Source organism: Heteronotia binoei, chromosome 14, assembly GCF_032191835.1.
Source record: "Heteronotia binoei isolate CCM8104 ecotype False Entrance Well chromosome 14, APGP_CSIRO_Hbin_v1, whole genome shotgun sequence".
NCBI lineage: Eukaryota > Metazoa > Chordata > Lepidosauria > Squamata > Gekkonidae > Heteronotia > Heteronotia binoei.
Genome location: NC_083236.1, coordinates 69,036,195 through 69,061,954, shown reverse-complemented (window position 1 = coordinate 69,061,954; position 25,760 = coordinate 69,036,195). Strand labels below are relative to the sequence as shown.

General features: G+C 51.4%; 1 protein-coding gene across 1 annotated transcript in view; it reads right to left on the bottom strand.

Annotated features, from left to right (window-relative positions):
- The window catches only part of ZC3H18 (zinc finger CCCH-type containing 18), a 90,070-nt gene that overhangs the window by 11,147 nt on the left and 53,163 nt on the right, over positions 1 to 25,760 (bottom strand). Inside the window, exons 10-16 of the mRNA XM_060253915.1 lie at positions 19,919 to 20,119; positions 19,365 to 19,490; positions 14,251 to 14,352; positions 8,088 to 8,231; positions 5,660 to 5,812; positions 4,491 to 4,615; positions 3,005 to 3,210 (exon numbers count right to left, since the gene is read on the bottom strand). Of these exons, the coding sequence (XP_060109898.1) occupies positions 3,005 to 3,210; positions 4,491 to 4,615; positions 5,660 to 5,812; positions 8,088 to 8,231; positions 14,251 to 14,352; positions 19,365 to 19,490; positions 19,919 to 20,119 (1,057 nt within the window). The remainder of the gene's footprint in view (positions 1 to 3,004; positions 3,211 to 4,490; positions 4,616 to 5,659; positions 5,813 to 8,087; positions 8,232 to 14,250; positions 14,353 to 19,364; positions 19,491 to 19,918; positions 20,120 to 25,760) is intronic.

The following is a 25,760-nucleotide window of genomic DNA, read 5'->3' as shown; positions in this document are numbered from 1 at the left end:
GTACTTTTATTTTGCTACTTCTCTAGTCCAGTTGCCACAAGAACAGATCATGCTCTTGCAGCAGCAGGTCAAAAATCCAATTTGAATATATTTTAACCACAATTTCCCTGACTTCAGACCTATTTCCCTTTCCCTGATTTTCCCGAAAGTGAAAACCTCGCTCGGGCACCCGACAAACATTCCAGCAAATGCATCACCCTGCCCTGCAGGTGTGACGACGATGGGCACTTGCCAGCTACAAACCATCTTGTAACAAAAGGAAAAAACTGTATAAAAGTAACAACTGTTGATACAAGTCTTGGCTTATTACTCTATATTTTGAAACAAACAATTTATTATCGATATTACTGACAAAAGGCACTATGCACGAGATGCCCGATTTTAACAACACCGGCATAATTACAAGAGCAGGCTGATGTTCCAGCAACAGCAAATGCTAAGCTTAGCACAGAGATGTTTTGAATCTGACAAAAGGTAACCCGTAATGGAAGACTGATCTCTGAAGCTCCAACTGCAAATGTCTATACGACAATTGTAAAAGCTGGAGAGTGTCTAAATATAAATTTGAAGGAAATAGTGGGCATTCCAGTACTGAATTCAAGGCTTTACCTAGTGTGCTGCAGCCTGAAGAAGGCGAATGAAATGGATAGTTGCCTAGGCAATCCATTGCTGCTGCTGCTGCTGTAACCTTCTATTGTAATTGTGCCAATGTTGTTAAAATGTGGCATCTAGTGCATAGTGGTTTTTGGCAATAATATTGATAATAAATTGTTTCAAAACAGAGTAGCAAGCCAAGACTTGTATCAACGGTTGTTACTTTTATACAGTTTTTTCCTTTTGTTACAAGATCACCTTCCTCTATAGCAGGGGTGGCCAGTGGTAGTTCTCCAGATGTTTTTTTGACTACAACTCCCATCAGCCCCAGCCAGCATGGCCAATGGCTGGGGCTGATGGGAGCTGTAGGCAAAAAAAAAAACCATCTGGAGAGCTACCGTTGGCCACCCCTGCTCTTTAGCCATTTCTGTAGAGCTACAAACGATCGGCAGAACTTTCTGTACGGACAGCTATAGCTATACAAAACTACTAGTTTGTGAAAGAAGCCATGTTGGCTTGCAGTGGAAGAGCTGGATTTGAATCCGGCAGCACCTGAGAGACTGACAAGGATTTCAGGGGTGGGGCTTTCCAGAGGTGAAGCTGGCTTCCCATCTGACAGAGACTCGCACATCCCCTGACCCTTCCTTCCCTCCCTCTGTGTCAATACAGAAATGCATCTCTCAGATCTCAATGCACAGCAGCCAAGGTCAGAGCGCCTGCTCCGGCTGCAACGCCACTGAGGATGTTCTCCGCAGCTGAGAGCGAAACGTCTGGAAGAGAAACTTTCTCCAGTAGAACACGGCACTTAAGCCCGAAAGATTCTACAAACCCTAATGATGTTACCAGCCGTGAAAACCTGAATTCTTTGATACATCTCTCAGATCATTTGCCCACATAGTCCTGCACGGTCTACTCTGAGCAGAAGCAACTATCTGGGGTCTTGAGCACAGTAAAAGCAGTAACTTGACCCCCCCCCACCACCAATTCGGGTACCCTCCCTTTGGGCTAACGCAAGGCCCTTTAGTACACCATGTGATACAAAACAGTAAAGCCAAGTTTTACAGTAAGGTAGCTGGATTTCTGCACCCCGGGACCCCGTAACCCCCAGGTCTGCATGACGTCTCCACGTTTGCAAACACCTGTATGTTCTGCTAACTGTATTTTGAATTATGCTGAGCACTGAAGCAAGCCCCCCTGTGCAGCTCTTTTCGGGTATTCAGGGTGAAAAACCAAAACAACACCCCTCTGTCCAACACGCTCTTGTGACTCAGGAAGGGCGCAGGCCCCGCTGAAATGAACGGAACAAACAAACGGCACAAACAAAAGCAGCATCGTTGGTTTGTTTCAGTGGGACCCTCACAGGAGAATTTCCTGATGGACGGTGCCCTCAAGGAGTCAACATCAGTCTCTCCATTTCGCCAGCTGCTTTGCTCCACTCTTGAGCTGCAGGTTGTTTCCTCTAAACAAGACCCTGGACCACAGGAAGCCAACCTGCCTGCTGCTTGAAGAAGAAGATTTATATCCCATGCTTCGCTCTGAATCTCAGAGCGGCTCACAATCTTCTTTCCCTTCCTCCCCCACAACAGACACCTGTGAGGTGGGTGGGGCTGAGAGAGCTCTCACAGAAGCTGCCCTTTCAAGGACAACCTCTGCCAGAGCTATGGCTGACCCAAGGCCATTGCAGCAGCTGCAAGTGGAGGAGTGGGGAATCAAACCTGGGTCTCCCAGATCAGAGTCCGCACACTTTACCACCACACATAAGAACATAAGAGAAGCCATGTTGGATCAGGCCAATGGCCCATCCAGTCCAACACTCTGTGTCACACAGGGGCCAAAAAACCCAGGTGCCATCAGAAGGTCTATCAGTGGGGCCAGGACACTAGAAGCCCTCCCACTGTGCCCCCCCCTCCAAGCACCAAGAATACAGAGCATCACTGCCCCAGACATAAGAACATAAGAGAAGCCCTGTCGGATCATGCCAATGGCGCATCCAGTTCAACACGCCGTGTCACACAGTGGCCAATATGTGTGTGTGTGTGTATATATGCATGTATACAAACATATACATACAAACATACATATACACACACACACACACACATATATATATACTGTGGCTAATAATAGCCACTGATGGACCTCTGCTCCATATTTTTATTAAAGCTGGCTGTGCTTGTAGCCGCCGCCACCTCCTGTGGCAGTGAATTCCACGTGTTAATCCCCCTTTGGGTGAAGAAGGACTTCCTTCTATCCGTTTTAACCTGACTGCTCAGCAATTTCACGGAATGCCCACACCAAACTGGTCCCCGGCTGAGGCAACTCCAGACGCGCAGGATCGTGCCGGGATCCTTCCGCTTCGCTTCAGAGCAAGGCAGCGCGAAGGCGAATGCCGTTAAGGAAGGCGCCTCACCTTGTTTAAGAGTGTGAGCTTGATCTCTTTGTGGGCGCTGAAGCCTGCCAGCTGCAGCTGAGGTGGTGGGGGCTGTTGAGTTTGGGGCGGCTGCTGGGACTTGCCCCCTTGCAGGGTCTTGGCTGGCTTGGGGGGCTGCGGGGGCGCGTCCCGTTTCCGTTTCTCCTCCTTGACGTTGCCGCTGCCTTCCTTTTTGAGCTTGCCCGCTGAAAGAAACAAAAGAGGCCTCCGTGAGCAAAGAGCTCGAGCAGCCCCCTCGCTTTCAGCTTCGGCAAGGTGGGGGACAGAAGAGCGCTCAGGTGAGGGCAACTGTGAACAATCCTTAGTGCTTCCTGTTACTAATAACAATTCACACAAAGCTGAAATGACGGAGAGATGATGTAAGGTGACATAATTTCAGCGCCCGGGATGGTTCGCGCCAGTCTAATCCAGCCCCGGTTAGTCCTTGATGGGAGACCACCAAGGAAGTCCAGGGTTGCTCTGCAGAGGTGGCAAGAGACAGACGGAGGTGGTTTGCTCTTACCTGGATGGCTCAGGCTGGCCGGTTTATCAGGTCTTAGAAGCCCCAAATTGCTACACGGACCCAGGTAACGGCAGACTACCTCCGAACATCACTTGCCTTCAAAACCCTATGGGGTCACCATTAGTCGGCTAGGACTCGGTGGCACTTCCCACGATGATAATTTCAGGCCCAGAAGCTGACTTATAGAGGCTCAGGCCTGTCTCTTTCGACAACAGATGGCTCAGGGGAAGGGCAGGTCCCAGGTTCAATCCCCGGCATCTCCAGTTAAAAGGACCAGGCAGGAGGTGATGGGAAAGACCTCTGCCTGAGACCCTGGAGAGCCATGGAGATGGGCCATAGCTCAGTGGTAGAGCCTCTGCTTGGCATGCAGAAGGTCCCAGGTTCAATCCCCGGCATCTCCAGTTAAAAGGACCAGGCAGGAGGTGATGGGAAAAAACCCTCTCTCTGCCTGGGACCCTGGACGGCCACTGCCAGTTTGAGTGGACAATAATGACTTTGACGGATGACGGATCTGGTTCAACAGAAAGAAGAAGACAACTGCAGATTTATACCCCGCCCTTCTCTCTGAATCAGAAACTCAGAGCAGCTCACAATCTCCTCTATCTTCTCCCCCCCCCCTCCAACAGACACCCTGTGAGGTGGGTGGGGCTGGAGAGGGCTCTCACAGCACCTGCCCTTTCAAGGACAACCTCTGGCAGAGCTATGGCTAACCCAGGGCCATTCCAGCAGCTGCAAGGGGAGGAATGGGGAATCAAACCCGGTTCTCCCAGATAAGAGTCTGCCCTTTCAAGGACAACCTCTGCCAGAGCTATGGCTGACCCAAGGCCATTCCAGCAGGTGCAAGTGGAGGACTGCGGAATCAAACCCGGTTCTCCCAGACAAGAGTCTGCACACTCTACACATGAACACGTGCAATGGCTTTCCAAGAAACCTCTGCAGGTGGCGGTGAAGCGAGGCCCCTACCTCTCTCCTTCTTCTGCTGTGCGGGAATCGGGGATCGAGAGCTGGCCGAAGACACTGGGCTGGGCAGGCCGGCGTACATGTCTTCCGAGTCGGCGCTACGTACCGAGCTGCTACTGGAAGAGGCACTAGAGACAGACGAGACACTACTCACACTAAGGGACCTGATAGGGCGGGGGGAGAGAAAGGAGTGCAACAGCGTTAGCACCTGCGGTAGAGACCGGACCCACAAGGAGTGGCTGAATCAGGCCTCGGTGGATGCCGGCAGTCTTTTTATTCGTGTGAGAAGCTGGACGTGAGTTTCTGCCTGTCGACCGCCTGACTGCGAGCCACTCCCCCATCACTGGCTGGCCTGCTGTGATGTCACGGAACGTTCAGACAGCAGGAGCCTTGCCAGTGATGCAAGCATCTCGGACGGCAGCCGAGTCAGTCTGATTGTGAAAAACTTTCGTACGCGGAGGTGATCTAAGAACAGGAGTGGTTGTTTTATAGGAAACAGAGGTGGCGGCGGCAACTGTTCCTGGGCAGACGGGGAAGCTGCGCTGCGTGCATCCTGCACCTGCGTGAGGTCACCAAGTTCATCCCAGCGGAGGAGGAATTTGGGATTCTCAGAAGCATTAGGCAAAACAGCCCAGCAAGTTAGCAAACCTGCCACCTCTGCTCTCTCCCCCTCCCACTAGGACTCCTTCCAGGTAACGTGCTTAAGGCACACCAGACTTCTCCGCAGACCTATGTTAAAGAAAGGCACAGAACCACCTTGCCCAGGGAGCTGGGACGGCCACTAGCAAGAACTGAAAACCGTTTTCAAAACCAAAGGACAGCTTTTGGTTACGGAGGAACCAAAGGAGGAAAAGTTTCCCGAGAGGCCAGCTGATGACTGTTGGGTGGCCGCCAGCAGGAAACGGGCCCAGGCCCTCTCTAGGACTTCCTTGGAAGGAACCGGCCAGATGCTGGCGAGGGGCAGATGGACGACTGTACTCTTCTGGCATGCCAGTTCTTAGGTTTCCATTTAAAAAATGCTGATCTTTAACTTGCCTCCTTCAAATTCTCAGCAAAGGTTTCAGGAGGCAGGCCTGGTGCTGTAAAGAGTTCACCTTGTCCAACCGATGCTACCCCCCCCCCCCTTTTAGGCCCCCCCTCAACCCCCTGCAGAAAAGGAGCAGGCCTCTCACCTGGATTTCCTGGAGCCAGAAGGAGATGCGGACACGGAAGCTGATGAGGACCGGGAATGAGATCGAGAGGGAGACCGAGACAAAGATCTCGAGCGGGAGCTGGAACCGCTGTAGCTGCTGCCGCTGCCACTGCCGCTCACGCTGATGGCTCGCCTGCAACCCCGGGAAAGCTGGTTACGGTGCGCCTGCACGGAGGTGGCGCTCCAGCCTGGTCTCCAAATTGGGGAGGGGGGAAGGGGTTTGGAACAACCACCCAATGTCCAGTGTTCCCTCTAAGCCAAATTAGTGTGAACTAGCTCACAGTTTTTTAGCCTCCGGCTCACGCATTTCTGTCTTAGCTCAGGGAAAATGGCCCCAGAGCAATCTATGCACTAGCTCACAACTTTCATGCCAGTAGCTCATGAAGCAGAATTTTTGCTCACAAGACTTCACAGCTTAGAGGGAGCTAAGTGTCCCCGTATCAGTCTGGGTTTCCCGCTCTGACCCTTCTGAAGCCGGGGTTGATGTGGTCTTTCTAAAAAGAAACGGTGTGGATGGGAAAGTGGGCATTCTCTCTGGTGCCGCCCCCTCCCCAAAGAACTTCTTACATAAGAACATAAGAGAAGCCATGTTGGATCAAGTCAGTGTCCAGTCAACAGTGGGTGTTACGTGGTGGCCAAAATCCAGCGGCCATCAAGAGGTCTACTTGCAGGGCCAGAACTCCAGAAGCCCTCCCACTGTTGTCCCTCAAGCATCAAGGAGACAGAGCACGTTTCCTCACGTTTCCTCTAACCCCCCTCTTGAAGCTGTCTATGCTTGAAGCCGCCACTGCTTCCCGTGGCAGTGAATTTCGCATGCTAATGACTCTTTGCATGAAGTTCTATTTCCTTTTATTGCCTACTAGCTTCTATCACTTCTCAGCTGCAGTCGAATGCAGTCTTTTAAACTCTTTTCCTTGCAGGTATGAGGCTAGACCAAGACGACTTGGGGGGACGAACTTTCAAGAGTCAAAGCTCTCTATGTCAGAAAGCTCATCCCCCCCAAATCGTAATAGTCTTCTAAGGCTGCTACTGGACTCTGATCCAGCTATTCTGCTGCAGACCCAACATGGCTACCCTCTGCAGGGATACAAAGGGTTCTCTTTGCAAGAAAAAGGACTAGGAAGATTAAAAAAACCAACAACCTTGCAGTAGCTTCACATAGCAACAGGGCAGGGTCAGACACTTCTCTAGAACTTCCACAGAAATGTGAAGGCTGATTACCCTACACCCCTGACCTACATCTAAGGCCCAAGATGGGAACATCTGGCCCAAGGGCCGTTTATGGCCCTCGAGATCACTTGGTCTGGCCCTTGGGGATTGCTGGGCTGAGCCAAGCCACGTGGCAGCCTCCCTAGGGCCCGGTTGGCTGGCAAGGACCGTGAGGCTCAGCCGCAGTGCGTGGTGGCCTCCCAGGGGCCTGGCTGGCAGGTCAGGATTGCTGTGAGGCGTGGAAAAGTCACTGTCACAGTTCATGTAAGTTTCCCCCTCATTCCTTTATTTCCCTTTATCTCTATTTCTTCCCCCCATTTCTTTATTTCCCTTTCTTCCCATTTTTTAAATTTTCCTTTATTGCCCTTTCTTCCCTCCATTTCATTTCTCTTTCTTCCCCCCCCCCATTTCTTTCTTTCCCTCCCTCCCTTCCTCCCCCCTCTCTCTGTGGAGCCTGAGTGGTGGGCATTGTGGAGGACTGCTGCTGGGGTATGTGGGTGCCTTTAAAGGTCTGCTGGGAGCAGCTGCAGTTTCCGCATGAAGGGAGGGAAGGAGGGGTGGCAGGGGTGGGGGGTGAGAGGTAGCTACCACCAGTTCAATTTGTACTGATTACCTCAGATGGTGTGGTCTAATATGCTAATAGGTGTGTGACCTAATATGCTAATATTAGGGGATGTGGTCTAATATGCTAATGAGTTCCTGTTGGACTTTTTCTACAAAAAAAGCCCTGGATCTAGGTATTTGCCTAGGGCAGCGGGTCAGGTGTGTGTGTGTGTGTGAAATTAGGCTCTCCCCACATGACTTCAAATAGAAAAAACAATTATTTACATTGATTTTGCCAGCTTGAATCGTTCTCTCTTGGTGGAGCACTGTTTAAGTTGATAATTTTGTATGGCCCGTGAATGATGCTATACATATCCAGACAGCGCTTGGCAGAAAAAAGGTTCCCCACCCCTGATCTGAGGGAAGCCTAACGCAGCTGCACGTAGAGGGGTCCCCCAAGGCAGCACTCTTTAGTCTGTGCACAGCCCTAAACATGGACACCCAGAGGATCATGGGAGCCAGCCTCAAACCAAGGACCCTGGAAGACTGCTAAGAAAAGCAGGTGCCTACCACCTCCCCAGACATCCCACAGAGCTCTTGACAAAGGAACAACGGAGGTGGGATCTAGCCCACCTCCTCCTGGGGAGTTCTCCTACCTCCTGGGGGGTGTCCTCGTCTGACGTTCCTTCCGTCTTGCTTCCCGGGTATCCCCTGCCTTGGCTGGTTCCGGTGCAGCTGGTGCAGTTTTCACGATGGGCGGGGGCACTGGAGGAGCAGCTGTTTTCTTCAGGGGTTTATCACTACAGGAGTAAAATGGCATCAGGTGAAGCCGGCAGAGGTCACTGGGGAGAAAGCTGGTCACTGGCCACAGCTGGGAAACCCTGGTTTCAAATCTTAGTGTCTGCCATGCTTTCGGAGGAGGTGGAAGACAGCAAACATCAGGTTTATTCTACTGCACCATTCTATCCAATGCTCAACCTGCACATTGACAAGAGGCTTTACAACAGGGTATCAAGTCTGTCTATAACTCCGGCTCAGTCGAAGAGCATTCTGGGTAGAATCAAAGTATAACCAAATGCTGCTAGCTCATGCTCTCCCTCCCCCCCTTCTTTCCTGTAGAGGGTAGTTGTGCTTTGAAATGGAAAGATGTGAAAGTCTTATCTTTGCCTTCTCAGGCCTGGCTCACGGAAGGGAGTCAGGAGCCCGCTACGATCAAGGCTATGCAAGCCTGAGAACGAATTGGTAACATCAATGTGTGAATGTTCCCTGCCATAATCCCCCCCTTTGGAATTCCTTTGAAGTATCCCTTATATGCCATGTATCTACAGTATGCTCTTTAGTCTTTTCAATGCTTGGCTCAGGCCTCAAGTATCAGTATCAATAAAGCAGTTTCTTTGTATCAACAACGACTCGTTATTGAATCTGCCGACTTGACACAGGGGGTCCGGCGATCTTTTAGGACTGGCAGCCTCCTTTCAAATTCTGACATGGTGCGGTGGGTGTAGCCACAAAATGGCTGTCGGCGGGGGTCAAGATAAGGGGGATGGAAGGGGTGAAAAGTGATGTATTGGTATTATTTTCGCTTTAGTGCTTTTCTTTAGTGCTTTCTCTATAAATATTGCTACAATACACCGCAATAATAAAATTGGTTTGACAGAAGATAATACTGAATAACGGCAGCAAAGGAGGATATTGGATTTATAAGAATATATTGGATTTATATACCGCCTTATACTCTGAATCTCAGAGTCCAGAGTGGCTCACAATCTCCTTTTACCTTCCCCCTCCCACAACAGGCACCCTGTGAGGTGGGTGGGGCTGAGAGGGCTCTCACAGCTGCTGCCCTTTCAAGGAAAACCTCTGTGAGAGCTGTGGCTTACCCAAGGTCATTCCAGCAGCTGCAAATGGGGGAATCAAACTCGCTTCTCCCAGATAAGAGTCCGCGCACTTCAACACTACACCAAACTGGCTCTCAGGAGCCAGACACCCTGTGAGGTGGGTGGGGCTATGAGAGCTCTCCCAGAAGCTGCCCTTTCAAGGACAACCTCTGCCAGAGCTATGGCTGACCCAAGGCCACTTCCTAAAACCACCTTCTGCTATCACCCCCCCACCAACCCATCGATAAGCAAGGGGCACCGGGGTTCCCAAGCACACGGAAGCTTCGCTCCGGGCACTGAAACCCTGTGGGGTTTTGCATAACCGTGGCTAGTTTCGCTTGATGTTACCATGGGCCCAAAGCATACAGCACATCTTAACAGGAGATCTGTTAAGTCACTTTAAGAAAACAGCTCATGGGTAAGAAGGCATCCTCCTTGGGCCTGCGGTGTGTACTTTAGTTACGTGGGTCACGCTGACAAGGAGCTGGCGCGCTTCTGTTTGTGGAGAGATGATGTCAGCCTCAAAATCAATATTTAAGCATCCCACGGCTGTTGTGTTTGCTCTGATTCACGCGCAGCCGTCGCAATCGCTCTGGACCACACTTCGGGGACCTGATCAGGCGCCTTCCTGGCTCCATACAGGAGGGCAGGAAAGAGGGCGAGTAACGGCAGCATAAACGGTAGTGCTCGGAAGGTGCTGAAAACACGTTCTATGCTTAGTATCAGCAGCGATTCAGGCCCCAAGAGCATCCAGAGGGTTGAGAGGATGAAGGAAAACAGCCCCCCACCCAGTCTTTGGGACATTCCCTTTCGTCTCTCATGCCAAAAATCACCAGTGTTACTCAGCCCTGGAAGCAGCCCCTCCTACCCGCATCTTTCAGCATCTAGTTAGGATGGTCCTTGGTGCCTCTCAAGAGAGGGCAAAACAGACAAACGCGTACGGTTCCTGTGCTGCCACGGAGATACCCCGTCCCCAATCTTTCTGAGCCCCACCCTTTGGAATTATGACACACGGCAGTGGGCACAGTCATAAAATAGCTGCCACGGGAGGCGGAGCCAACCACACAAGGTCTGGGAGCGAGGCGACACATCCCTCTTCTAGTATCTCTCCAACGTTTCAGGCAGAACCTTTGTTTAACAGGATTCTTTTGAATCTGCGGAGCCAATCAGAAGCCCTGCTGGGCAAAAGCAACACCTAGCTCCTCCCACTTGGCGGGCACCAGGAAAGGTGTCGGCAAGAGAGCCAATCTGGTGTGGTGGTTAAGCGCACGGACTCTCATCTGGGAGAACAGGGTTTGATTCCCCATTCCTCCACTTGCAGCTGGTGGAACGGCCTTGGGTCAGCCAGAGCATTCTTATCTGGGAGAATCGGGTTTGATTCCCCACTCCTCCACTTGCACCTGCTGGAATGGCCTTGGGTCAGCCAGAGCTCTCTTATCTGGGAGAACCGGGTTTGATTCCCCACTCCTCCACTTGCAGCTGCTGGAATGGCCTTGGGTCAGCCAGAGCTCTCTTATCTGGGAGAACTGGGTTTGATTCCCCACTCCTCCACTTGCACCTACTGGAATGGCCTTTGGTCAGCCAGAGCTCTCTTATCTGGGAGAACCGGGTTTGATTCCCCACTCCTCCACTTGCACCTACTGGAATGGCCTTGGGTCAGCCAGAGCTCTCTTATCTGGGAGAACCAGGTTGGATTCCCCACTCCTCCACTTGCAGCTGCTGGAATGGCCTTGGGTTAGCCGTAGCTCTCGCAGAGTTGGCCTTTCATCTCCCCTCACCGGCCTTCAGATCTCTGTTCCAACCTATCTTCACCAGCATAAGGGTCCTTGTGAATCTCCTCCCAGAGGCCAAGAGGCCAAGCTCCAGATTCAGAGGGTAGGGAAATGGGATAAGAGCTGCTTGAGAAATCCTAGGCAGCTGCTGTTGCTTTGGGTCCTGGTTTCACACCCTGTCCAGAAACCCCCAGATGAGAAAGAGAAGCTTTCTCTTTACTTGCTTTGCACAGGATGCAGGACGCAAACAGTAATGCTACTTGAAACAGCAAAAGCCATAGCACAGAAGACATTTATGAGCATCTGCAGCACATGCAAACACGTACATTCATTTGTGTGCCCTGCTCGGTGATGGGGGCGGTTTGCACTCGAGTCACAGTTGACTTACAGCGACCCTGTAGGGTTTTCAAGGCATGAGATGTTCAAAGGCCATTCCTGCAGCTCAAAGTGCAAGAGTGGGGAATCAAACCCAGTTCTTCAAGAGAAAAGAGCTATGGCTGACCCAAGGCCATTCCAGCAGGTGCAAGTGGAGGAGTGGGAAATCAAACCCGGTTCTCCCAGACAAGAGAGCTCTGGCTGACCTAACGCCATTCCAGCAGGTTCAAGTGGAGGAGTGGGGAATCAAACCCGGTTCTCCCAGATAAGAGAGCTCTGGCTGACCCAAGGGCACTTCAGCAGCTGCAAGTGGAGGAGTGGGGAATCAAACCTGGTTCTCCCAGATAAGAGAGCTATGGCTGACCCAAGGCCATTCCAGTAGGTTCAAGTGGAGGAGTGGGGAATCAAACCCGGTTCTCCCAGACAAGAGAGCTCTGGCTGACCTAACGCCATTCCAGCAGGTTCAAGTGGAGGAGTGGGGAATCAAACCCGGTTCTCCCAGATAAGAGAGCTCTGGCTGACCCAAGGCCATTCCAGCAGCTGCAAGTGGAGGAGTGGGGAATCAAACCCGGTTCTCCCAGATAAGAGAGCTCTGGCTGACCCAAGGCCACTTCAGCAGCTGCAAGTTGAGGAGTGGGGAATTAAACCCGGTTCTCCCAGATAAGAGAGCTCTGGCTGACCCAAGGCCGTTCCAGCAGCTGCAAGTGGAGGAGGGGGGAATCAAACTCGCTTCTTCCAGATAAGAGAGCTATGGCTGACCCAAGGCCATTCCAGCAGCTGCAAGTGGAGGAGTGGGGAATCAAACACAGTTCTCCCAGATAAGAGAGCTCTGCCTGACCCAAGGCCATTCCAGCAGCTGCAAGTGAAGGAGTGGGGAATCAAATCCGGTTCTCCCAGATAAGAGAGCTCTGGCTGACCCAAGGCCATTCCAGCAGGTGCAAGTGGAGGAGGGGGGAGTCAAACCCGCTTCTCCCAGATAACAGAGCTCTGGCTGACCCAAGGCCATTCCAGCAGCTGCAAGTGGAGGAGTGGGGAATCAAATCCGGTTCTCCCAGATAAGAGAGCTCTGGCTGACCCAAGGCCATTCCAGCAGGTGCAAGTGGAGGAGGGGGGAGTCAAACCCGCTTCTCCCAGATAACAGAGCTCTGGCTGACCCAAGGCCATTCCAGCAGCTGCAAGTGGAGGAGTGGGGAATCAAATCCGGTTCTCCCAGATAAGAGAGCTCTGGCTAACCCAAGGCCATTCCAGCAGCTGCAAGTGGAGGAGTGGGGAATCAAACCCGGTTCGCCCAGATAAGAGAGCTCTGGCTGACCCAAGGCCATTCCAGCAGCTGCAAGTGGAGGAGTGGGGAATCAAACCTGGTTCTTCCAGATAAGAGAGCTCCGGCTGACCCAAGGCCATTCCAGCAGCTGCAAGTGGAGGAGTGGGGAATCAAACCCGGTTCGCCCAGATAAGAGAGCTCTGGCTGACCCAAGGCCATTCCAGCAGCTGCAAGTGGAGGAGTGGGGAATCAAACCTGGTTCTTCCAGATAAGAGAGCTCTGGCTGACCCAAGGCCATTCCAGCAGCTGCAAGTGGAGGAGTGGGGAATCAAACCCGGTTCTCCCACATAAGAGAGATCTGGCTGACCCAAGGCCATTCCAGCAGCTGCAAGTGGAGGAGGGGGGAATCAAACCCGGTTCTCCCACATAAGAGAGCTCTGGCTGACCCAAGGCCATTCCAGCAGCTGCAAGTGGAGGAGTGGGGAATCAAACCCGGTTCGCCCAGATAAGAGAGCTCTGACTGACCCAGGGCCATTCCAGCAGCTGCAAGTGGAGGAGTGGGGAATCAAACCCGGTTCTTCCAGATAAGAGAGCTCTGGCTGACCCAAGGCCATTCCAGCAGCTGCAAGTGGAGGAGTGGGGAATCAAACCCGGTTCCCCCAGATAAGAGAGCTCTGGCTGACCCAAGGCCATTCCAGCAGCTGCAAGTGGAGGAGTGGGGAATCAAACCTGGTTCTTCCAGATAAGAGAGCTCTGGCTGACCCAAGGCCATTCCAGCAGCTACAAGTGGAGGAGTGGGGAATCAAACCCGGTTCTCCCAGATAAGAGAGCTCTGACTGACCCAAGGCCATTCCAGCAGCTGCAAGTGGAGGAGTGGGGAATCAAACCCGGTTCGCCCAGATAAGAGAGCTCTGGCTGACCCAAGGCCATTCCAGCAGCTGCAAGTGGAGGAGTGGGGAATCAAACCTGGTTCTTCCAGATAAGAGAGCTCTGGCTGACCCAAGGCCATTCCAGCAGCTGCAAGTGGAGGAGTGGGGAATCAAACCCGGTTCGCCCAGATAAGAGAGCTCTGGCTGACCCAAGGCCATTCCAGCAGCTGCAAGTGGAGGAGTGGGGAATCAAACCCGGTTCGCCCAGATAAGAGAGCTCTGGCTGACCCAAGGCCATTCCAGCAGCTGCAAGTGGAGGAGTGGGGAATCAAACCCGGTTCTCCCAGATAAGAGAGCTCTGACTGACCCAAGGCCATTCCAGCAGCTGCAAGTGGAGGAGTGGGGAATCAAACCAGTACACCAAACTGGCCCTCCTCCTCCTCATCATCTCTAGTGCCACAGAGCCCGTGGCATCACATTGGAGATCTTTGCTCCAGTGGCACAGCCTCCCTTGCTGGTCCATGCCTGGCTTGCTGCATGTGCCTTTCAGCCCAGCAAGCTGCAGAGAAAAGGCGGCTTCGCAGGCCGTACGAACAGGCAAAATGACAATGCAGCCAGGGCTTGGGCTGCAGAGCCCCTCACCCGGAGCTGCCGCAGAGCTTTACCTCTTTCCGGCTGGCAGTGCGGGCTCCCCTTTTGGTTTGGCAGGAGGTTTATGCGGAGACGGCGTCGGGGAAGGAGACGGGGAGGTTGAGAAGGACCGCGACCTGCAAAGAGAAAGAGTCTGGGATGAGACCCGGCCCTTTGCTGCAGTAGAAACCTCTCCCCCTTTTAGGCTGCAGCTCCACACCGAAAGCTGGGTCAGGGGACCTATCAACGTGTGATTTCTTTAGGCAGGGAGGAGGGCATGCAAACCTTGTCCAAACCCCCTCTTCCAGTGTCCTGCTGCTTCGGTTGTTTCTGCAAACATAAGGATAGGCTGACTGAGTATCTAAGAAGGCTCTGAAAGAGCTCCTCCGTCGATTTGAAACTCTGAATAACCCAGTGGGTTTGGAAGTCCTCTCTGAGCAGACGATGGCTTTTAAGAGTGCCCAGTGCTCCCGATAAGAGCCCCGTGGTGCAGAATGGTAAAGCTGCAGTACTGCAGTCTGAACTCTCTGCTCACAACCTGAGTTCGATCCCCGGCGGAAGCTGGGTTTTCAGATAGCCGGCTCAAGGTTGACTCAGCCTTCCATCCTTCCGAGGTCGGTAAAATGAGTCCCCAGCTTGCTGTGGGGGGAAGTGTAGATGACTGGGGAAGGCAAGGGCAAACCACCCCATAAAAAGTCTGCTGTGAAAACTTTGTGAAAGCAACGTCACCCCAGAGTAGGAATCAACTGGTGCTTGCACAGGGGACTACCTTTAAGAGCCCTGTGGCGCAGAGTGGTAAAGCTGCAGTACTGCAGTCGGAGCTCTCTGCTCATGACCTGAGTTCAATCCCAGTGGAAACTGGTTCAGGTAGCTGGCTCGAGGTTGACTCAGCCTTCCATCCTTCTGAGGTCGGTAAAATGAGTCCCCAGATTGCTGTGGGGGGAAGTGTAGATGACTGGGGAAGGCAATGGCAAACCACCCCGTAAAAAGTCTGCTGTGAAAACTTTGTGAAAGCAACGTCACCTCAGAGTCGGAAACGACTGGTGCTTGCACAGGGGACTGCCTTGACCTTTTTTAGTGCTCCCCATACCACACTCAGGCCTGTTTGTGCCCACTGAATTCCAACACTAGCAAACAATCAAACATCGGGAGGGGGGTGGGGAGACACGACATCCAAGAACTGCCGTTCTCTCTTGGCAGGTGGAGAGAACAACAAGCTTTCCGGTGGAGGAGGGAAATTTCAACACGTGTAGGCGACTGCAGCTCATAAACTCCGTGGCCAAGGAGTGTCTGCCAATCTTTCCAAGAATCAGGAGTGGCTCGTCTGCACCCTACATTGTCTCCTGGCCCCTTTTCCCTCGCAGGGCATCTGACATCACAAACTTCCCTCTTTCCGGGCCTGAAGCCTTTGCGCATTCCTTGGGAAAACCCCTGGACTTTGGGGAAAAAAAAAACTGATGATGCAAAAAGAGGTTATTAAAGAAGGGGGGCCATTTTGGTGGTTACCCGACAGGACGGGCCTTTCCCATCCCTCGTCCAAACCAAGAAAGGGCCCCGTACTGCTGGGTCCCAAACCGGGAAGAGGGAAGACTCTTCTCTACTTCTCCATTCAGGGTCCGGACCAGAGATGCAGGGCTCTCTTTCTCCAGGACCAACAGGTGAGGGTGGAACCCAGAGGCTGAGCTTTGAACTTCCACTTTGAGCCGAAGCACGCTGCTTTGAAGTCCATTCAAAAAGCTCTGGGCTGCAACAGCTTAAATTATAGGTTGGTTCCCTGGGAAGATGGAAAGGCAGTGGAATAGAGAGCAGACAAATCAAAACTCTCGCGGGCCATTCCAGGGATACAAAAAGCTACTTGGGGAGAGAATCGCCGGCTGCCTGGCTCAGGGCCCAGATGAAATCACACGCTTCCCTGACACCATCATGGGGTGCTATAAACACCCATAAAGACTTCCAGGCTTTCTTGCACGGCCGCCCTTGTTAACAGAGAGGGCTCTCGTGAATCACAAGACGGCCACGGATGTGTTTACATGGCCCTCCCTCCCTTCAGATAAGGGATGATCGTTATGGGTGCACCTAGACACTTAACCTTCCTGTATTGTTTTTGGCAGAAGTGGCCAATTCAAACACACAGACCTCCCCGTACCCTCCCTAATGCTGCCGGCTTGGCATTCTGCCTGTGCAGGAAATAGCCCTTAAGTCTGGTCATATGCTAAATTTAGGCATATAAATGTAATGACAATAGTGTAATTACAATTGCAAATGACCCTAATTGAGTTTGCAAGCTAGAGATGTAAAATTTCCAGAAATATCAAAACCATGGAAAAAACCCACACCTCTTCTCCCGCCCCCCCCCCCCCCCCCATGGCTTTAACATTTCTGGAAATGTTTACATCTCTAGGTTTTTACATCTCTGGTTTTTTCCTCTGGGGAAAAGTGGAAATTTTGGGAAAACTAAAATCTATGTGAGAGTTACTGCCCTATCAAACCTAAAGTAATATTACTGCTTTAACAACAAAAAGAGGCATCATTTATAACTTAGCATATAAAGATGCAATATTGGACAGATTTATGGGATTAAAAAGTTATACGTGACTTAGTTTTGCACAAGCAAAACTCCAAGTATACCCAATACTTGAGAAGGCTGCATACTGATGAACCCCATGCTGTCTTAGCACCTACACCATACTTTTACTATGTAGTTAGAGAAAGCTCCGCTCTCAATGGAACTTTCAGATTTCCCTGATGACGTTTTGGGTGCTGTTCCTGCATTGTCTCCCGGCAAGTTTCCTCCCTCCTGCAAGGCGGGACAATAAGCTGCCTGTTACCACACCTGGGGGAAATATGCCACTGTGGTTTGAGGGAGAGGTGAAAAAGGCCAGCCAGGTTGGGACAAAAAAAGACAGCTACCGAGACGCGATGGAAGCCCTGCCTGCTCCACTCACGAGGATTCGGTATCCTTCTCGGTGCAGAACTTCTTAGATTTAAGAGCTGCATATGTCTACAACGTATCTTTAAAAGCATTTCACTCATGCAAAAAGAGAAAATATTTCCATAGGAGTTTCCCCGCCCCCAGTACGCCCCCAAATTTCCAGCTTTTCCATTAGGATAAAAATGGGAGAGGGGAGAAGGTCGTGTAGAAAAAAGCTTTTCCCCCTGAATTCTTCCATTCCCCCCCAAGGCCAACAGATCTCTATTCCAACGTAGAACATGAGAAGCCCTGTTGGATCAGTTGGACCAATGGCGCATCCAGTCCAACACTTTGTGTCACACAGTGGCCAAAAAAACCCCGGGTGTCACCAGGAGGTCCACCAGTGGGGCCAGGACACTAGAAGCCCTCCCACTGTTGCCCCCCCAAGTACCAAGAATACAGAGCATCACTGCCCCAGACAGAGAGTTCCAACAATAAGCTGTGGCTAAGAGCCACTGATGGACCTCTGCTCCATAGGTTCATCCAATCCCCTCTTGAAGCTGGCTATGCTTGCAGCCGCCACCACCTTCTGTGGCAGTGCATTCCACGTGTTGATCACCCTTTGGGTGAAGAAGGACTTCCTTTTATCAGGCCTAACCTGACTGCTCAGCAATTTCATTGAATGTAGGCCCAGCATCACCAGCATAAGGGTATGTGTTCATCACCTCTGCAGAGGCCAAGAGGCCATGCTCCAGATTCAGAGGGTAGGGAAATGGGATAACCGCCTGAAAAATTCTAGGCGGCTGCTGTTGCTTTGGATCCTGGTTTCATGCCCTGCCCAGAAACCCCCCGATGAGAGAAAAAAAGAAGCTTTCTCTTTTGTTTTGCACAGGATGCAGGACGCAAACAGTAATGCTACTTGAAACAGCAAAAGCCATAGCGCAGAAGACATTTATGAGCATCTGTGGCACATGTGTGCCTTGCTCAGTGCTGGGGGCTTCGACACTGTTAGGAGTCCTTGACCAGCACACACAGAGAGTTAAAACTTGGTGCACACATTCTTTTGGGGGTTTTGCCATCAAGGCACAGCTGACTTACGGCAACCCTAGGGTTTTCAAGGCGCAAGATATTCGGAGGCGGCTTGCCACTGTCTGCCTCTGTGCTGTGACCCTGGAGCTGGACTTCCTTGTGGTCTCCCATTCGAGTAGGGCCAACCCTACTTAGCTTCTAAGATCGGACAAGATTGGTCTAACCTGGGGTATCCAGTAGCATGCACTAGGAAATCTTAGAAGAAGATGAAGAAAACGACTGCAGATTTATACCCCGCTCTTCTCTCTGAATCGAAGTGTCAGAGCGGCTCACAATCTCCTATATCTTCTCCGCCCACAACAGACACCCTGTGAGGTAGGTGGAGCTGAGAGAGCTCTTACAGCAGCTGCCCTTTCAAGAACAGCTCTGTGAGAGCTATGGCTGACCCAAGGCCATTCCAGCAGCTGCAAGTGGAGGAGTGGGGAATCTAACCCGGTTCTCCCAGATAAGAGAGCTCTGGCTGACCCAAGGCCATTCCAGCAGCTGCAAGTGGAGGAATCAAACCCAGTTCTCGCAGATAAGAGAGCTCTGGCTGACCCAAGGCCATTCCAGCAGCTGCAAGAGGAGGAGTGGGGAATCAAACCCGGTTTTCCCAGATAAAGAGTCCGCGCGCTTCACCACTACACCAAACTGGATCTTTTAGATCTGGACAGGGCTTTTTTTGAGCAGGAATTCACAGGAATGCGTTCCGGCTGGCTTGGAATCAGGGGTGTGTGGCCTAATATGCAAATGAGTTCCTGCTGGGCTTTTTCTAAAAAAAAAAAAGCCCTGAATCTGGACATTCCCCCGCCCCCCCCCCATCTTCCTTGCAGCTCAGAACATGACACCAGTTCTTACTGTAACATCAGAAAAGACCAAGCCAAGGCTACGGTGGGAGCAGATCTAGAGGTTGTGTGAGAGCCCCGCCGTTCAACACAGGCATCTGCCTCCAGCAATCGATACTTGCCTGGCAGGACTGGGCCGCCCTGTCCCCTTCCCTGCGAGCTCACGAGCCAGGCTAATGCCCAGGTTGCCACTCCAATGCTTTATTCGGGCAGGACGGAGTGCCAAGGGACCCACCCAACGCGCCTTTTGACCTGGGCGTCTCTGAGGTTCAGCCGGCGCGGTGTTTCTGAGAGCCCACCGACTGAAGGGCGAGAGAATCCGTACCTGGACCGACTGCCTGAGAAGGAGCTGTGCCTGGAAGAGCGGCTGGAGTAGGAGCTGTACGACGAGGACCTGGATCGGGATCGCGAAGAACCAGAGCCGGAATAGGAGGAGGAGTGAGAAGATGACCTGAGCGGAGAAAAGAAAGAGCCGATGCGGCGGGATTTGCCAGAGTGCAGCTCCCGTGGTAAGATTCCCACGCAAGGACTTCCACGTTCACAGGACCCCGCAAGCACCATCTGTGCAGAAGCCCCACCTTCGGGACCCTTCTAGGTTCCCACGACCCCTGGATTTGTGCCCTGCCTTCCTTACCCAGTGTTTGGGGCCTGCCCCACGTGCCCAAAAGGTTCCCCTTTCCTTAGGATAACATTAAAACAGGCAGGTATGCCGCCACCCCCCCTTCCCACCTGCGTGCGGCTTTTCTGCAACAGCTCCAAAGAACCACTCTTTTTCTCCTTTCTTAGCTGGCTTCCTCCCTCCCCGGGAATGCTTCTCCGACTGGGGCTAAGGACACAGAGAGCAACCCCTGCCTGTGTCTAGCCCTCTCTGCGGCATACCTTGAAGAGCCAGAGGCTGATCCAGTTGAAGCAGAAGTTTTCCGGCGCCGGCGGGCCCGGCTGGGTGAAGCAGACATCCCGTGCTTCTTCTTGGGAGATTTGGATCGGCGCCAAGGGTCCTTCCACTCGTCTGCTCTCTTGGACTGAGAAGGGGTGGTCGTGGCTGTCTCCTTCTCCTTCTTTGGTGGCTCAGGCTGGCGACTGGAAGGCAGAGGGGAGCAGTGAGTGGTTGCGGGGGGTGGGGAAAGCTGCTCTGTTCCATCCTGTTGCCCCAGTCCCACCTCTCGCTCCCGAAGCACCCGTCCAAAATGCAACCTGAGGAGCTACTCCTGACCAGGGCTGGAATTCTAGCAGGAGCTCCTTTGCATATTAGGCCACACCTCCCAGATGTAGCCAATCCTCCAAGAGCTTACATTAGGCCATGTACTAAGAGCCCTGTAAGCTCCTGGAGGATTGGCTACATCAGGGGGTGTGGCCTAATCAGGGATGGAATTCTAGCAGGACCTCCTTTGCATATTAGACCACACCTCCCTGATGTAGCCAATCCTCCAAGAGTTTACAAAAAAGAGCCTTGTAAGCTCTTAGAGGATTGGCTACATTGAGGGGGTGGATTTGGCCTAATATGCAAAGGAGCTCCTGCTAGAATTCCAGCCCTGCTCCTGACCAGGAAGCGCTCTGACGCTTAGATGAAGAAGATGATATTGACTTTATATTCCGCCCTCTACTCCAAAGAGTCTAAGAGCAGCTCACAACATCCTTTACCTTCCCCCCCCCCACAACAGACACCCTGTAAGGTAGATGAAGATATTGGATTTATATCCCGCCCTCCACTCCGAAGAGTCTCAGAGCGGCTCACAATCTCCTTTTCCTTCCTCCCCCACAACAGACACCCTGTGAGGTAGATGAAGATATTGGATTTATATCCCGCCCTCCACTTTGAAGAGTCTCAGAGCGGCTCACAATCTCCTTTCCCTTCCTCCCCCACAACAGACACCCTGTGAGGTAGATGAAGATATTGGATTCATTTCCCGCCCTCCACTCTGAAGAATCTCAGAGAGGCTCACAATCTCCTTCACCTTCCTCCTCCACAACAGACACCCTGTGAGGTGGATGGGGCTGGAGAGGGCTCTCACAGCAGCTGCCCTTTCAAGGACAACCTCTGCCAGAGCTATGGCTGACCCTAGGCCATGCTAGCAGGTGCAAGTGGAGGAGTGGGGAATCAAACCCAGTTCTCCCAGATAAGAGTCCATGCACTTAACCACTACACCAGACTGGCTCTCTATTAGAGCTATGGCTGACCCAAGGCCATTCCAGCAGCTGCAAGTGGAGGAGTGGGGAATCAAACCCGGTTCTCCCAGATAAGAGTCCGCACACTTAACCACTACATCAAACTGGCTGTAGCTGGAAAGAAGAGACAAGCTGGTGACCTGTCTGTCTCTGTTTGCCTTCAAGCCCCAGGAAGGGCAACTGGGACAACCCCACAGGACTGAGGGGGGGGGAGCTTAAGGGCAACAGACTAGTGTGGGGTAGGCAAGGTACAGCTCTTCTTGCCGCTGATTAATGTATCAGGCAGGGTAGGAGGGGACTGGATATCATTTGGCACTGGTGTCCAAAAGCGGCAGCTAGAGCGAGCATTTGCACTTCCTCAAGCGCTGTCGCGCTCATGTTCAGCCGCCGGCTGGTGGAGTGTTTAATTAATTTTATTTTATGTTCTTTATAGCCCACCTTTCTCGCAGGGACTCAAGGGGTGGACTACACAGAATGAGTCCGCACAATCAACAAAATGGTTCCTTGTTCAATGAACAAGGCGTCGGGATTGCAGAAGCCTGGGGAGAGGCGTGGTTCAGTGGGAGAGCCCCTGCTTGGCATGCAGAAGGTCCCAGGTTCAATCCCCGACAGCATCTCCAGCTAAAGAGGACCAGGCAGCAGGCAATGAGAAAGACCTCTGCCAGAGACCCTGGAGAGCCGCTGCCAGTCTGAGGAGTGACGGACTGTCGGGACCGCGGAAGAATGCCCAACTACTTTCCGTGTAAAAATATACATTCCAACTTATATCAAATTGTAACAAATGTATACATGCTATAACAAACCCAAATGGTGATGTTATATGCCAGGGGTGGCCAAGGGTAGCTCTCCAGATGTTTTTGCCTACAACTCCCATCAGCCCCAGCCAGCATGGCCAATGGCTGGGGCTGATGGGAGTTGTAGGCAAAAAAAACATCTGGAGAGCTACCCTTGGCCACCCGTTATATGCCGTACAAAATACACATACTATGAGAGACCATACATAAAATTCTCCATCCCCAATACACTCTTACTCCTACTGTTTCTGCTGTGACCAGTGTCCAAATCAATTAGTAATCATGAGTAAACCAGGGGTCTCAAACATGCAGTCTGGGGGCCAAATCAAGCCCCCAGAGGTCTCCTATCAGGCCCATGAGCAACTCACTGTCGTCTGCTTCCTTCTCCCTCTGTTGCTTCCTTCTACATCACAACTTGTTTTGCCAGGTTTGCTCAATCGCACAGAAGCTACAGAGTAAAGCTCCTACCTTGGGGAGGAAGTGGAGGAAGGAGAGCTAGCTTTGCCAGGCTCTCTCTATCGCACAGCAGAGCTACTGTGCCAAGTCCCTATTCCTTCTGTGCCAAGCCCCTATTCCTTACATTGGGTAGTTTATAACCGATAAATAATTACATTACAATAATAATTACATTACGTTTTCTGTTGTGTTGGATGACAGGACTTGGGCTACGGGATATAAATCACAGCAAAGGATTATAGCAATTCCAACTAAATATGGGCAAGAACTTCCTGACTGTGAGGTGTGCTCACCACTGAAACTTCTTCACGGTTGGAAGGTTTTTAAGTATCGACTGATCATCTACTTGTTGGGGATATTATAACTGCAATTCCCACACTGGCAGGGGTGGGAATAGATGACTCTGATGTTCTCTTCTGACCCTGAGATTAAATAAACTTAAATAAAATACATGCGACTCCCCGCACCGTGCAAAAAGAGCAAAACAAAAGAGACTCTAAACACCCTGGGGGGGGGGGGCCCTGGGATCATCCATAGTGGTCTCCCAGGGCCACAGGGTAGGACAGCAAGGTCCAGAGGCTTTTGCCAAAAAGCTTGACCCTCTAACCATGCAATTTGGGGGAGATGACAAGTCATGAAGTCTTTGGTAGTTCTGTGGACCAGCAGAGAAACCACAAATAAGAGTGTCAAGGGTCCAGTAGCCCCCATTGCATGAAAAGAAAGCCTGAGAACACACAGATGGAGCCCGGTAAAAACGGGGGAAACAGAAAGAGACCTAAAAGGGGCCCTCCTTTCATATGAACATATGAAGCTGCCTTATACTGAGTCAGACCCTTGGTCCATCAAAGTCAGTATTGTCTACTCAGACTGGCAGCAGCTCTCCAGGGTCTCAAGCTGAGATTTTTCATGCCTATTTGCCTGGACCCTTTTTTGGAGATGCCAGGGATTGAACCTGGGACCTTCGGCTTCCCAAGCAGATGCTCTACCACTGAGCCACCGTCCCTCCCTTTAGGAATGTTCCATTCTCTTTCCAGCGGTTCTTCCAGGCTTTATAGGAGGCCTCAGTTAAGACCTCTTCCATATTCACTGGGCTGCCACTGCCTCTTGCCGCAAAGAAAGAATTGTTTTCATTGCTCGCGTTCTCTTGCAGGGATTCCTGACATTCTAACAGAGGCCAACAGGGAACACAACAAACTGCCCTCAGGGCCACAACCCCCCTTCCCCGTGTTTGAACCCTCTGACAGCTGTCTGCTTGCTGCAGGAAAGGTAAGAGGGAGACACACGGACAGGAGAACATCTTCGTCACAAGGATTTACGTCCTCTTTTAGTTAGCGTGGTTGATTGTTCTGATGCACTTAAGGTCTATAGTCTTTTGAACGATACTTCATCTAGTGTCACTGAGAAAGTGGCTCAGTTTCTTTATTCTGTTTTAAAGGCACGCCAGAGGATCTCATAGAAATAGTTTATGCTTATACTTTTCCTGATGTATATGTATGCAATCGTTCCATTTTATCTTTTTTTTAACCAATTTGCTCCAATATATATATATATATATTTTATGCTAACTTGACCGACTGTACAAGAAGTTCTTCTGACAAGACAAATGGACTGGTTCTGCCAAACCGACGATCCTAGCACAGCTCCACACATGCACCCCCCCACTTCGCCCTGGACATGTGCCATGAACAAATCCGGCCACGAATGTGTTGAGGCAGGTTGCTTCATCGGAGAGGAAACAGAGCAGGGAAATCTGGAGGTGGGCCAGGACAATGGCTTTTTTAAAGACAAAAAAAAAAAAAAATCCCTTGGAATGCATTCATGCAAATATTTGTGCCGAGCTTTTATGTGCTTTGGAAAATGACCTAGTCAGAGAAAGTTTCCTTCCTTCCTTCCACCTCCCCCCTTCCTCCAGGCGTGACATCCGGGGAGCTTTTGACTGATGTCCTAATCTTATCAGGCAGGAAAGGCCGCTGACGTGACCGCTTGGCTCTTTGAGGATCACAGCTAAGATGCCACACACCTTTGGAAGGGCAGAAAGTCCGTCTACGGCAAGGAAGTAAAGCTGTGGGTTTTTCTGGTTATTTTTACAAGGAAGGTGACGTGCTGACATAACCCCCAAGTTCCCCAGGATTGTCAACAGGAAATGGAAGGGGCTGGAAGTGATTGCTCAACAACCACCCGGCTGAAGGTCTGAACACCCCTCTGTTCAATAACCTTTGAAATCTGGCAGACGGAGAGGCGAGGAACTTTTCAATATGAGGCAAAGGGGACGTGGGTGATACGTGCAGTGCCTTAAGATGCAACGGCGATACGGGCAATGCACTTCTACTGCAGCAAATGCATGGGCTAGAACCCATTCTAGTACTAATCCAGGCCTATCCTGCCTAGCTTCCGAGACTGGGCTAGCCCTGGTTAGTACTTGGGATGGGAGACCGCCAAGGAAGCCCAGGGCTGCTACGCAGAGGCAGGCAACAACGAACTACCTCCGAATGTCTCTTGCCTTGAAAACCCGACAGGGGCACCAGAAGTTTGCTGTGACTTGATGACAAAAGAAGTGCCGTCAAATCATAGCTAATTTATGGCAACCTCTCATGAAGTTTTCAAGGCAAGAGACATTCAGAGGTGGTCAGACCTTGCCTGCCTCTGTGTAGCAACCCTGGACTCAATGATTTGGGGGAAGGAACAGAGGGAATGCTTATTAAATTTGCAGATGATACTAAATTGGGAGGGGTTGCAAACACAGAAGACAGAAACAGGATACAGGACGACCTTGACAGGCTGGAAAACTGGGCTAAAAGCAATAAAATGAATTTTAACGGGGATGAATGTAAAGTTCTGCATTTAGGTAGGAAAAATCCAATGCATGGTTATAGGATGGGGGAGACTTGTCTTAGCAGTAGTTTGTGCAAAAAGGATCTAGGGGTCTTAGTGGATCATACGCTGAACATGAGTCAACAGTGTGATGCGGTGGCTAAAAAGGCAAATGCAATTTGGGGCTGTATCAACAGAAGTATAGTGTCCAGATCACGTGATGTGATGGTATCGCTTTACTCCGCTCTGGTAAGACCTCACCTGGAGTACTGTGTTCAGTTTTGTGCACTACATTTTAAGAAGGATATAGACAAGCTGGAATGGGTCGAGAGGAGGGCGACGAAGATGGTGAGGGGTCTAGAGACCGAGTTTTATGAGGAAAGGTTGAAGGAGCTGGGGATGTTTAGCCTGGAGAGGAGGCGGCTGAGAGGGGATAGGATCACCATCTTCAAGTACTTGAAGGGCTGTCATATAAAGGATGGTATAGAATTGTG